This window comes from Ixodes scapularis, unplaced genomic scaffold (genome assembly GCF_016920785.2).
Source record: "Ixodes scapularis isolate PalLabHiFi unplaced genomic scaffold, ASM1692078v2 PGA_scaffold12__126_contigs__length_90152505, whole genome shotgun sequence".
Lineage (NCBI taxonomy): Eukaryota > Metazoa > Arthropoda > Arachnida > Ixodida > Ixodidae > Ixodes > Ixodes scapularis.
The window spans coordinates 67,746,663-67,761,120 of NW_024609838.1; the positions used below are offsets into that span (position 1 = coordinate 67,746,663).

The 14,458-nt window shown below is 48.9% G+C and overlaps 1 protein-coding gene across 1 annotated transcript in view; it reads right to left on the reverse strand.

Moving 5' to 3' along the window:
* The window catches only part of LOC8043222 (nuclear pore membrane glycoprotein 210), a 106,697-nt gene that overhangs the window by 22,761 nt on the left and 69,478 nt on the right, over positions 1–14,458 (reverse strand). The window contains exons 28-35 of the mRNA XM_040218742.3: positions 13,125–13,187; positions 12,497–12,667; positions 10,548–10,628; positions 9,927–10,058; positions 7,130–7,300; positions 5,761–5,855; positions 5,039–5,207; positions 3,127–3,299 (exon numbers count right to left, since the gene is read on the reverse strand). Coding sequence (XP_040074676.1) covers positions 3,127–3,299; positions 5,039–5,207; positions 5,761–5,855; positions 7,130–7,300; positions 9,927–10,058; positions 10,548–10,628; positions 12,497–12,667; positions 13,125–13,187 — 1,055 coding nt within the window. The remainder of the gene's footprint in view (positions 1–3,126; positions 3,300–5,038; positions 5,208–5,760; positions 5,856–7,129; positions 7,301–9,926; positions 10,059–10,547; positions 10,629–12,496; positions 12,668–13,124; positions 13,188–14,458) is intronic.

Below are 14,458 nucleotides of genomic sequence, written 5' to 3' on the forward strand. Positions count from 1 at the left end.
TTCGGCGTTTTCAAATTAGGCCTACTCCGCACTCGTTCGACGCAGCCGAGGTATCTTACCCTCGTTGGAAGCGCCGTTTCTTCTAGTTTCTGCCCATAGAAGCTTGCTACATTGGAGGCTATCTGTGGCCCGGGAGAACCCCGTACAAACAAGCCGAAAAAACGTGGGAACTGTGATACCAGCAATCCTATTGGTTGCGACCCGAAACGGGGCTCATGATTGGCCGCCTTCGGTGACGTCGCTCCTTGTTCGCCTCATACGCGCGCTTTCGGCTGCTTCTTTCGCTTCTGATCGTATCGCTACTTCGCCGCTGTTTAGATTCGTTTTCCCTTTTTGTTCCCGGTAGCTTTGTTCCCGGTAGTTTTTCTGCCGAGGAATGCCTGCCTCCAAGGTTAGCACTCGCAGTAGCTTTGGCCGGCGTTCTCGATGGCGAAAACCGAGGGGTCGATCAGCGGCACTCCACGCAAAGGACGGGGACCCGTCTCCGCCGGCACCATCGTCGCCGTCTCCGCCGCCGCCGTCACCATCACCATCTTCAAGCTCAAGTGCGGCTTTGCGGACATCGGAGCCTGCAGCTTCATCTCCGAATGCTCATCGGCTTCCTGTCTCCTCCGAATCGGATGTGCTGACCACGTTCGAGAAGAAGCTCAGCCTGCTCGATTTTGACGCGGGGACTACGGACGACCCGGAGCCGACAGACGCTCCCGTTGAAAAGCCGCTGGACGGCTATCGGCTCCTCAGTGTGTCGGCCGTGCAGACTCTTGTTGGGGGCTTTGCTCTGCCCCAAGTGCCACGGAGAACTGCTGAGCTTGCGAGAAGAAGGAATTGGCGTCAACCTTCAGTTCGTTGTTAGCTGCTCGACTTGCGGAGACATCGTCACGACACCGCATTCACCGTCAATTGGCAAGTCTCGACAGAACGAACTCGCGGTGCGTCTCGGCGTCGTTGGAAGAGACTGTGGCATCAGTTTTACGAAGCTCACGAATCTTTTCGGGGGCCTCAACGCTCCGCCCCCGATGCACGTCAAGTCGTACCAGAAGATCGCGGCGAAAGTACACGATGCGGCGATGCAAGCGGCGAGTGACGCAATGAGGGACGCTGCGCAAGCCGTGAGGGACGCGCAACCGACCGGGAACCCGAGCGCCGGCAGCGATCGTTTAGATGTCTGCATCAGCTACGATGGCACGTGGCATTAACGTGGCCATACATCGCACTTCGGAGTTGGCGTTGCTATCGAACTGGAGACCGGCTTGGTGCTTGACTTTTCGGTCCAGAGCAAGTATTGCCACGGGTGCGAGTTGGGCCCCAATGAAGACGACGAACACTTCGAGGAGTGGGCAGAAACCCACAAGGCAACTTGCCAGAAGAACTACGAGGGATCGTCCAATGCAATGGAGGTACAGGCGGCTGCAACCATCTTCAGCTGGTCTATTGAGCTACACAATATGCAGTACGTCACTGTTTTGTGCGACGGCGACAGCAAGGCCTTCACGCATGTGTCCAGCCTTGACCTGTACGACAAGGACATCCACAAGGAGGATTGCATCAATCACGTAGCAAAGAGGATGTATGCAGGTCTGGAGAAACTCAAGAAAACAAAAAAAGGACTGGGAGGAAAAGGGAAGCTGACCAACGTAGTGATGAAAAATCTGACGAACTACTATGCTTGCGCTTTGAAGGACAACGCGCCTGATGTCGTGAAGATGCAGCGAGCCATCTTTGCCAGCCTGTTCCACACATACTCCACAGACGAGGAGCCCCGTCACGTGGGCTGTCCAGATGGCGAGGATTCGTGGTGCCATTATAACCGCCACAAGGCCCTTGAAGCAGCAGGGAAGCCTTCGACACCACGGCCACACAGACCAGCATTCTCCAAAGACGTTGCAAGAGAGCTTGTTCCAGTGTACAACCGGCTGTCGCGAAAGGAGTTGCTCCTCCGATGCTCCCGCATGATGACACAAAATGCGAACGAGTCTTTCAACGCCCTTATTTGGAAGCGATGCCCCAAGACGGAGTTCGCCTCCTTGCGAACTGTCGAGACAGCTGTCGCCCTAGCTGTCCTCGAGTTCAACCTTGGACCTAAAGGTTTCGAAAGGACGCTCCAAAAGATGGGCATCACCCCAGGAAGCCACCAGGAGAAGCATGCCCACAAGGCGACTCTGGGGAAGATCGTGAAGGCCAGAGTGAAGGCACAGGACTCATCAAAGCTCGCACACAAAAGACGGAAGCTGGAGGCTATTGCCAGGGAGCAACAGAGCCTGGAGGTCGAAGGTGCCACCTATGTCCCAGGCGGATTTTGAGAACAAGCCGCAAGCTGCTGCCAGCAAGCAATGCGCCCATGAAGTTGAAGGTGCCACCAATGACTCGGTTGGATTTCAAGTTTCTGGCATCGTCCGAAAATAAAAAAAAACAGAAGTTGAAACTTCAATCGCATTTTTCTCAGTTTCACTTTTTGACAGGAATTCTTGTTTTAGGAAAGCTATCGTTTGACATTCAGAATAATGAGGGACATCATTCAAGGTTCTCTGGGACTGAAATTTTCTGGGGAACAAGATAGACTACTTCACAGTTAAAAAAATACACTCTTTCATGAAAAAAAAAAATAAAAAACTGAAACATGAAAATTTTAGAATTTTTTTTTAATTTTGGGATGTTGCTATTTTCATCATAATTGAATATTTTGCAATATATCTTTTATCTAGGTTGCACTGTGGGTATTGTTCTTCTCATTGAAGCAGGTAGTTTGCCACCAGCTAATATTATTTTTCTACGATAGACTTCCTAATGAAGTGTCTTTTTTCTGAAGTGTAAAAATCTTAGCATACTGTAAAGTTCACCGATAATGCTAAAACTTGGCAGATTATCCTTCCTCATAGTGCTAAAATAACCCTCAAAATTTGAGCCAAATTGGGTGAAGGGTTCAAAAGTTGACCCTCCCAGGCCATATCCCCCCTTAAGTTGGGCGCTTTAGCAATGATGTGGTGAGCCAAAGGAAAGCCCAGAAAAAAAACGCCAATGAAAAGCACTCTAGCACTGACGCGTTAAAGCAAAACCGTATTAGGCCCCTAGGATGTCCAAGCTTGTGCCAAGTTAGGGGTTCCTCGGACGTGCTACCCGGGCAGTCACCTGGAAGAGCGATGAGCCAGGCGCGTGCCCGTGGCGTGGAAGCGCCGTCCCAGCTCGTCGTGCAGGGACACTGCCAGCGGGCAGCTGAGGCCCAGGGGCAGCGTCGGGCGGGGGAGGGGCTCCTGTCGCACCCCGGGCTCGAGGAGCCCCTGCAGGAACGAGGCTGGCCGCACCTGCGAGAATTTCACTCGCTCGGACAAAGACACGCAAAACGCGGCCGAAAGACAGTTTCTGGTTGCCAGTCAATCGTTTTGTTCAATTGACCTAGTGCAAAGACACCTGTACTTCCTTTCATCTCAAAAGGCTGGTTCACACACTTGCGAATGCTTACAATTGAGTGCATTACTATTTCTAGAATTGAGAGTTCCCCTGTCACCATTATGTGTGTATGCACATATATATGTAGATATACAGGGTGTTCTTTTTTTAAACTGCACCAAATTTCCGGAAAAAAAAAAAAATAGTTGCATTAGGACAGTTTTTGCTTCTGATTTAGCTTACCTGACTTGGCCACCACTACAAACAAGGTTGTTAGTGCAATCAGGCAGATAATGGACGGAGATATTTTAATTAACTTTTTAATTACATAATGACTTAAGAGGGCATACTGCCATTTCCGACATTGATGTCCAACCTCCAAGCTGCATATTCCCACCGCAAGCTGTAATAAACGTGTAAGCATTTGGGCGTTACAGGCCAAATTATTTTAGTTCCGTGGGCTTGCTCAAATCGAAACTAATATAAAAAAAAAAAAAAAAAAGAGTGACAGTGACGTTTGCGTCTCCACCCTTGTGTAGCGTCACAGCAACAATGTCACTTGTGATGCAGGCACTTCAGCCGGCACTGAGGCAATATGTTTATCTTTTCTTTTTTTCTTTTGGCGTAAGTTGCAAGTTTTGTAGTCTGCTGGCGGCGTGTTTTATTTCATCCCCATCCCACAGGCAGCGTGCCGCGACACTTGCCTTTTATCTATGGGATAAACGCTGTTCTCCAAAAGTGTGCAGATAGCATATGGATCAATGAATGTTGCATCATCTGCAGCTTCTGTCGTAGAAGACACAAGTTGACACCAATTTATTTTCAAGGGTAAAGGCTACGAACAACGCAGGAGTTATGCGATTCGTAGCACTGTGCCTTTCTCTTCCCGACAGTGGCAGTAAATGTTTCCAAATGGCATCAATGATTGTGACAAGAATGTCGGTTGAAGAAAAAACCGACACGGTGATTGCATATTTAACTATGCAGGAAAATGCTTGTCTCGCCGTGCAGCTCTATGCTTCTCAGCACCCAGGCTGCTGCATTCCTGCCCTTTCATACACATTTTTAACAAGTTTGCGTCGAGTGGCACAGTGGTGAGTGGGCGAGACGGAAAAACTATGTCCTTAGCCGTGAATTCGAGACTGACGATCTCGCATACGCAAGCAAGCCTGAAATTGCGAGGTCTGCTGCGCCAACAGTTATGTCAGTGTGGAGAGTATTGGGGTTGAGCATCAGATGCAAACCTTGAGCAAATTTTGAGCCAAACGTTGACGCACTCGTCGTGTCCAATCTGTGACCAGCGTTGGCCCTTGCTGGCGATGACATCCTTATTAGCCCTATGGCTTTGTTATCGGGGAGGTGTTGGCGCACCCGTTTCATTTACCCTTGTCCCCAAAGCCGCGTGGTCCCCGAATCCCAGTATGGGGGATAAAATAAAAGCGAGACCTTACAAACAGAGATAGGTAAAAAAATTTGTATAAATGGCAAAAAAAGCATGAGCGACAATCACAGAGAAGACGTTAGCACTTCCCCGTGGCACGGCGAGAGCAAAGCGACGATTTCCCCCACACCGGAAGTTCTGCAATTCAAGATGGCGATGCTCGTGCGGAGAAAGGTCTACGGAATACGTCGCCTTCACCCCGAGTCCACTCACCTCCACGGGGGTCAGGATCCTGTGCACGAGGCCAAACGGCTCGGCGAGCGACACGTTGAGGACGGCCGATCCCGTGTGCGCTCCGGATACAAGCAGCGGCCCTTCCTCCAGCCGGAGCGAGGCGTGCTCCAGCCGCTCCAGGGCATAGGCCACGCTGCCCTCACGGTCTCTGCACAGAGCACACCTTCTCAACACCTTTCCAATTTGAGACTAGTGCACAAGTCTCAGCATCACTACTGTGCCCGGAGAGCGTCTCCGACTGCGCGTTTACAGCATCGTAAAAGGCAGTCCCTCAATTTTCGGTGTATGGCGTTGTGGAAGTGGCGGCACGGCAGCGGTGGCGAATGTGGCAGGCACCCAAATGTTCTGCTCCAGGCCACTTTCCGGCTTGACGCTCCACGCAAGCCTCGGCAGCCAACAGTTGGGGTTACGCGACGACGGCAACGCTGGAGTTAGCTCGTGCTTTTTACTGGCGTTTCTACGACCGACCGCCAGGTTGGCAAAATCTGACTGGGCGACACGGAGGCCCCGTGAAGCAATGTTCTGCCACTTTGGAACCACTTCTCATGCATGGGCAGAAAAAGGTGGTGAAAGTACCGGTCGAAGAAGCTTTCCAGGCACCTTACATCACCTAGAGGAGCCTAATGCAGGGCACACATTGGGAGAGTCTGTTCGACAGTGCACTTTAAAGAACACTGTCGAGCGAAAGGACGACCTCTGACCTGGAGGACTTGAGGGGCAGCTTGGCGTGAGGGGTCAGAAGTATGGGGCCGGCGCCGGGCAGGCTGGGATTCACCAGCTCCAGGCTGGGCAGGATCTGCAGGGGGTGAGGGGGAGGGGGGTACAGATACAGAGGGGGGTTCAGATCTCCCGCAAACTACTAACTTCGACGCCAGGCGGGTGCACCGAAACTGAAGGCGGCCCGGCGGCCCCAAATGCAAAATATGACCCGGCGTGCGAGTAGAAATTGCCTGTATCTGACATTTATCCAAGGTGTTTTTAATGTGTAGCATTTGTAGGGCCTCCTCGCCCTGCTCCTTTTGCAGGGAGACTAGGGAAGCCACTCGAGGAAATACTGCAAGGGTTCCGTGAATACATAAAGCTGTCAGAGGACGTCACCATGTCATGTGACACCACAACCTCATTTTCCATTGCGTTGGGAAAATTGCAAGGGTACCGTTCTAGCAATAATTTCGGGGAAATAACACGGTCGAAGAAGACGACATGAAAGAGGGGTATTAGCAGCAGGCACAATACCTCCTAGATAAGGCTGTTGTGCTAGACTCATTGACATCTTCCAGGGGCTGACACGAGACACCGACTAGGAAGCACTTACGCAGTTCTTGTGTGAAATCTGTGCCCCGTGCTGGCCTCCAAAAGGCAGCGTAGAAACTTTAGCACTACGGCCTTGGTATCCGCAGTTGAATTAAAATTAAAAATGCGCCAAATGTATGCAACCGCATACCAGCTGCGATACAGAATCTGTCCGCAGACAAACCAGAAACTGCAGTAGCTACTGCAGTTTCTGGTTTAACTGCAGTAGCCACAAGTTCTGGCACAGGAAAAGGCACAGGAAAGGAAAAGACTCTGCGGGGAGAGCGAGGGCTAGGGCCAGTACTCGATTGCTGGGCCTGCTCGGATAAAAATGAATTTGTTTCTGTGCCTGGCCCATCTTCCTTACGTGCGAGCAGTATGCACCGATTTTCACGGACGTCAGCACAACGTGTGCCTCAGTACAGGACATCTGCTCATGGCGAGGGAAAAACAGCTGGTAGCAATGATGGTGTGGGGGCAGCTTCCGGTGCATTCTTGTATTGCATTATCAAAGGTTTTGAAACAGCAACACCCTAAACAGAGCACTTGAGGTTGCGGAAGAGAATGGAAGAATGTACGATAACGGCATTATAATCACGAGGTGGAGGTTAGAAAACTTTTGAAAAATATCTAGGGAACTACAAAGTCGTGCACAACATTATTGGGTTGCATGGCGAGACTTTTAAAGGGAGAGGCAGAAAGACGGCAAGCTGCTGCCCGATATAAAGGGTACAGCCACTAGCATTTGTCCATCCAAAAAGACACCTTAGCCCCCACCTGTATCTGAAGCTGGGCATCCAGTGGCGCATTGTCCAGTAGCTGCTGTCTGCTGGCATCTGGAGCGTCCTCGGAGACCGAGACCTGCAGCCTCAGTGCCACCCGGCCCGGTGTTCCCAGCGCTCGCAATCGCACCGCACACACATTCTCCTCCCTCGCTTGCAACCCCTCCTGCCAAAAAAGGAAAAAAACGTTATGCATTTGCAGTAAACACACGGGCTTTCCCCCAAAATACAGCGCGACGCCCAAGAAAGAAAGTTTTTTCCCCCAATTAAGGGAATTAAGGAAGGCATGGTCTCTGTGCAACGATACAGATCTCGCTATAACAGCGTCGTGCTCTGCAACTATAAACCAGAAAGCAATTGTTCTTGTGTCGTTATGTAGCTACTGCCTTCGGCTCGATGCCTCACTTGTCTGAAACATGCCCATTCATTTTCCTCTCACGCAGGCGCAGGGTCAAACTGCGCTTTCAACGAGCCTTCTGAGTGCACGCTAGGTAGTCTGGCTAGCTATTACTAGCGGACATGTCATTCGATTAATTTTTTTACAGCGAAGCTGTTTATGGCTAGGGCTCCGTGGATTTTTCATGTGCGTCCACAAAAACTCTATGCTCACACAGCTGCACGCCTTCCCCGTATAAAAGATTCAAAGTAAATAACCAAAATAAAGCGTTGACGAATGCGCGCGAAAGATGACATTTGTTTTAAGCTTTTGCTTTAGAACAGTTACTGCCGCATACGCCGGCACGTGGAACACCATTCCCTGCATTCTCCTTGATGCTTTGGTAATTCAGCAACAGGTCTATTCAGTAGATTAGTTATCAATAGGCACCATTTTTAAGATCAGTACACTTTCAGGTAGATAATAAAGGTTTCTCGAAGGTTTGCTGCTGTGCGACCCGCATCGGCCATGTCAACGCTCACACCACCTTACCTTTGTCGTCGTTCCAAGAGCTTGTATGCCTAGTTTCCTTTCCTTCCTTTCTCTCGGGGTTGCAGTCATGTCGCCGGTGTCTGCTTTCCGCCGAATGGCGGCCCAGACGCGCGTGTCTAGTTTCCTCCGGCTTTTCGGGGTGGCGATAGTCGTCCACGCGAAATAATGACCACCGATCAAGAAAACAGATGTGTGTGCGTACCTTTTGTCACAATGACCACCGATCAAGACAATAAATGTGTTTGTACCTTTGCTCAAAATTCTGTGTCACATCTGTGTTGTGTGCTAAACACAGGGATGGGCAAAATACATGCAAATATGTATCGAAATACAAATACAAAATACTTCGTCAAAAATGTATTTAATTACAAATCTAATTACATTTCCAAAAAAGTATTTAAATACAAGGTACAAGTACAACCAAATGTATTTGGTCTCGTCCAAATACTTTTCCAAATACATTCCTCAAAATTTGTGTCAGCGACTTCAGGGCACCTGCAACGGGTTTCTGGGTATCTCATTTTAATTTTGCATCGCACACTCTGGAGTTAGTGTGCGAGGCTCTAGCAATGCAATAGAAATATAATCACAAAAAAAATGTAATCAGCTTGGACGTAATAGGTGAAAAAAGTATGGAGCTTCTAGCAGCTTTTTTTGTCGATTACATTTTGGTCTAGACCAACAAAGAACCGATACGACCAATACGCACAGCACTAGCTAGAGATTTTTTTATTGTTGCAACTCGCACAAGTTACGAAAATCTGGACGACCCACGCATTTAGAATGTTCCAGGCATTTATTTAGCCAGTCTGCCTGTGAACGTCGATTTCGTCACTAGTCTTGCCCTGGACTAGCACCGTAATCACAAAGTACTAAAAGCTTGTGCTTGATTGAGAGACACTGCATTCGGTGCAGAACGTAGTTTTCGTCCTGCTCTGGACAGTGACAATAAATTTTAGGGATGTATTTTCGCCCACAAAATTGTATTTAATTACAATTGTATTTGAAATACCCATGTATTAGTATTTAAATACACACATCAAATACATTACCCAATTTGTAATTACATACAAATGCAAAATACACAAAGTATTTGAAATACATATTTCAAATACTTGTATTTGAAATACTGCCCATCCCTGGCTAAACAGCTTCGCTGGTCATCCACCTCCACAGAGTGGAATGGCTCATGATTTTTTATTTTATGCCAGGCGATTTATTATGTTGTCAGAAGACCATCCAATCAATATTTTGCTACAACCTCACATTCTTAATAAAGTAAAAAAACGCAACTGCTCAAAACCGAGACTGGATCCGGGAGGAAGAAGTAATGTAGAGGAGGCGAGAGTTTCCGGAAGTGACATGGCTACATCAGACCGCTTCTTCCCTTTCTTTTCCTTAGTTTTTCCGGCCGTGCAAAGCAGACGGGAAACTCGAGCGTCACACAAAACCCGAGTCAAGCACTTCAATGAATGTGCGTTTTTTAAGCCAATTTAGGTGGTTGAAAGTGGCCGATTTAAAATGGGGGATGTCCAAGCAAGCTCCAGTTAGAAGCCCAATAATTCGAGGCCTACTCTGGCTCAAAATGTTGGGTCCCTAATTAGGGCTTGGTTTTTAATTAGTCTTGTCCCAGCCAGACAGATTTGTCATATTTTCAGGACAAAAATCACCGTCATTGACAACAAGAGATTGAAAAATGCCCAAACATATAGTTGTACAACGTCCCAAGAGCCGTAGAAAAAGCTGCAAAATCGTGAGCGATACCAGCGAGACTAGTAAACAGCCCACAAGACAACTCGCACTCCAATCCAAGCATGCACCACCCGAGGCGGCTCAGCTTGCCGGTGCTTCGTGCCGAACCCACCTGGACCAGGGGAGCCTCCAGGGCCAGCAGGCGGGGGTCACTGACGGACCAGCGGAACAGCAGCGGGGGCTCGGCGCTGCAGAAGCTGAACGGAGTCTCGAACTCGTTGGAGCCCGTGGCAAATGCAGGAAGCTGCAAAGGGCGGCAGTTTCAACGCCTGGTTTCCCCCGAACGGTGGCCCAGCTATGGTGCCTGGGGCGCGTCTCCAACCAGTGTGTCCGCAGTGTCAATGTTTACGGTCCTTTGATTTCCACCTAATGACACCGCGGACGTGTCGTGCCGTCGCCTGCTGCAATCCTGGCGGTGGCACGACGGCGGAGGTGGCAGACGCTCCTTCTGCTGCAGGTTACTCTCCAGCTCGACAGTTAAGACAGTTGAGCTAAGACACCGTGACGACAGGAACGCTCGCGTTTGCTCGTGCTTGCTGCTGGAACTTCTACGACCAGCTGCCAGGATCGCAACATCCGACGGCATGATGCGCCGACTTCTGCGGCATCGTTTGTTGACACTTTGGGACCATTGTTTTGATGCGTGGGCGGCACGAGACGCTAAACATGTTGATCAAAAGTGCCCCGGACACCATCACCGAACCTGGACCCAAATCGCCGAGCGAGCGCCTACCTCTGTCCCGGACAGCATCCTGGAGACAGCCGGCTGGATCCGGATGCTCGCGAGTGCCACCACGTGCACGCTCGTCACGTCCTGCAATGGCGAGAGGCTCAGCAAGAGCACACGCGAGCCTCGACCACTTCCCCCCACTGACCTCCGAAAATGCTGACAATAGGTTTCCATGTTTCGTGAGAGAGGCCTCTGGCCCTTTGTTGTAGAGCAGGAATACTCAAACTTTTTCACCTCAAGGAACCCCTGTTAAACAAGAGCTGAGGAACCCCTCCCAATCTTGGCATTGATGCAGTAATGCAATAAAGAAACCCACGGGCCTTGCAGGCAATGATGCACACACTAGGAAGCATTTGGCACATACTGTAAGATCCAGCACTAACGTCTGCCTCTGAAGGATCACCCGTGTTATTTGGAGGGCTGAATCCATAAAGGCAAAAAATTCCAGAAAATCATCATCCACCCTTAAATTTCTGCCGGATATCGCCAATTGAACGTGCAATGTCCGACGGGAATTGCATCTATCATGCATTCTGCAGTACCAACATGTGTGACAAGCTAATTCGCAGCAGTTCTCCCATGTTAATCGCACCGCGAAACGTAATCTACGGTATCCACTCCTGTGACATGGCAGTTTGTGGTGGGTTCCCGCGTTTTTGTCCACGATCTGCGAATGTGACAATGGCTCCCCTGACACTCATGTTTGTAGTGGGGGTACTCTGATAATTGGTCGCACCGTGAAGTGCGAATCTGCTGCGTCTGTGTTCTGCAATGTTTGTTCCCATGACAGGGGAGTTCGCAACGAATTCTCGTGTTTATCTCGCTGTAGAACACAAATTTACCATGCCTGAAATCTGCGATATCGTTTGTAACAAAAAATTTTTTTTTTTATTTTATAAAATTTTGATGTTGCATTTTTAAAGTCTGCTCACCCCCCTTTTTCCAACTTATTTATTCATTTTGGGTCTCAGGGGATTTTACGGTAGTTTGTATCAGCGAGTGGCTTAGATCTGCTCAGGTGGTCCTCAAACTGAAAACCTACTTTACTAAGCTCAGGGAACCCCTGAAGTAACCATGTTCGAGAACCCAAAGTGTAGAAAGTACCGCTATGCTTTCGGAGGTAAAATATGGCTGGTCACACTCCATGGCCATCACTTCCTAGCTTGTCATTTAGAGCTGTTTACTACCAAAGCACCAAGGAGCCAATTTTCCGATTACCCAGAGTCCGAGTCAATTACCTGCATCGTCCAGTCTCTTTCGTTGATCACCAAAGTATCGGTGAGAGTGCAGATCCGCAAGACCGAGTACTATTTTTCACCCAATCGCAACATCATCTGGCTGTGGACTCTGAGAAAAACTAAATAAATTCCCGTCCCCAGTGGCAGCGCAGCCAAGCTAGCGCAAAAGATGGTCTCGAGAAACACACCGAGAGGTTCTGAACCTTCGACTTTAAATTTCAATCATTGGACCCGGAGCTTGCGAGGAGCAAACGTCTGCTGCTCCAAGTGGAGGGGGACAGCGAATAGGGACAAAGGCAGCTGGCCTTTGTGCCTACCCACTCATCATTCCAATTGGCGCTCGATGCTCCAGTGTCTCCATGTGCTCTCATCACCTTCTTTCCCATAGTTTTTCGCTGTATAGTAATGTATGCATTAAATAATAATGTAGGAATGTATAGTAATGCATATATAACAAGGCAAGTACTCTAATGCCCATAGAGCAACATGCGTATAGTAATGTACAATCGGCATGGAATGAAATGTGAACGCCGGAATGCATGGCCTTCGATACATGCTGCGCTATCTGGAGGCTGATAAAATTGAGGAGTGGAGAGGGGTCCGAGAGGGCGTGCACGTCTGAGGAAGCGCACACCCTCGTGTAGTAATATAAGTATAGTAATGTGTAGTGACACATGTATAGTAATGTCACTAACGGAGACTGCTGCATATCACCTGAGAGTAGACGACACCGCTGTCAGAGTCGAGGAAGCGAGCCGCGACGTTGACGCTGCCCAGGGCGCTGGCCGTGACCACGCCGCTCGTGGACACGCTGGCCACGCTGGCGTTGCCCTCCAGGGAGAACTCCACCTGGCCCTCGGGTTGGGGGCCCCCAGACCACCAGAGCTGCGCAGTGCACACAGGGGCCACTCAAGCTCCGTCGCCGACTCAAGCTCGACGAATAAAGGGACGCCCTTTGGCGAGAACACCCTTCCTGGTGTTGGCATTCCCACAATAAAGCAGTCAAAAGCCCACAGACCTTTCAAACAACACAAAATAGAGCATTTTCACTCCCTAAATCATGCACTCCCCAAAAAAATTTTTGTTTTCAGTGCCTAGATAAGACGCAAGTCATGAAGAAACCCCCCCCCCCTCCCCCCCCAATGAAAAACACATTTTTCTGTGCAACATTTACTAGATTCTCTTTTGAAAGTGGACCTCGCAAGCTCTTTTGGGAGCCATCCAGCTGTTCCAAGGAGGTCCCAAAGCATCCATAGTGGAATATGTCACTCCCTCTTTGAGGCCGTGCGAAGTGCCTCTCAACAAGACCAGTCTCAAGAACTGCCACAGAATGCTGTCTCACCTGGAATGTGGCTCCTACCACCAGGGTGATGTTTCTGGGATCCAGCTTGAGTGGAGCAAACACCTGCAAATTCGCCCCCACCAGCTAGTTACAACACTGTCCATACTTCTAGATGGCCTCACAAGTCGCCTGCCGACCTTTCCTATACCCAATAGAAAATTCCGCACACAATGTGGGGAATAGGGGGTCAGGAATCTCCAAGTTCATTAATACAATACCTAATACACAGATAATACTCAATACGTTATGTACGAGTACATAATGCAAAGACTTTGAGAGAAGGGAATTCTTTACAAGACACAGGGACCTCCCAGTTTCCTAGATGTGGGAAATTGGAGATTTCCCCGCAAGAAAAAAAAAAATCCTGTTCCCAAGATCATGTAGAAATCGTATTTCTGACACTCTGGTATGGCATTAGCGCGAGTCACCGTCACAGCCATGCAGGTGCCCTCAAACTTTTCCCTCGAAACCCTGAATGGAAGGAGCCAATGTGCCCACTCCAGATTATACACAGAGCTTGGTTAAGTCGAACAAGACCAGCTGGGAACTGGGACCTTCCAAGCAAAAACAAGAACCTTGGACTATTCCAATTCTGCATTAAAAACCCAATACTGTAATATCCCCAGTCATCGCTTATACCCGAGACATTGCCTACCGCCACTTTTTGGGCAATATCGATTTCCAAAAAAAAAAAACAGTGATTGCCCACCCTTACAAACACACAAATGCAAACTCTGCAATCCGCGAACATTCATCCTACCCGAATGACGCAGCTGCGGACCTTGCAGTTGGAGGATGTTCGTGGCAAAGTAAACCGAAGGGAAAGACACTTTACTTTGTTCACGCGCTTTTTCCGCTATTTCCGCGAGTTTAAAGTCTGAGCACAAGCGTGCAAAAGGAAAACGATGAACATAACAAAATGAAAACTTTGGTTTCATTTTGTCGGAAAAATAACATAAGCACTAACCGATTCAGGGATTGCAAGGTCCACGCTTCATATCCTGACGAGGTCAGCAAAAAAAAAAAGTCTCCGCGAACCCGCTCCTTCTTCCAAAACATTCCAACTGCAGTTGGTACGGTTGTGCGGTGTTTGAGACAAAGTGAACGGATAAATAAAACGCACACAGACGTTTGCAAAGCGTCCCATTTCGAGGTCTGTGTTCATGGTGTAGCCCACGCCATGCAGCAACGACACCTTAACACGCATAGATAGCACGCCATGCATGGATTATACATAGGGATGGGCAAAATACATGCAAATATGTATCGAAACACAAATACAAAATACTTTGTCAAAAATGTATTTAATTACAAATATAATTACATATCCAAAA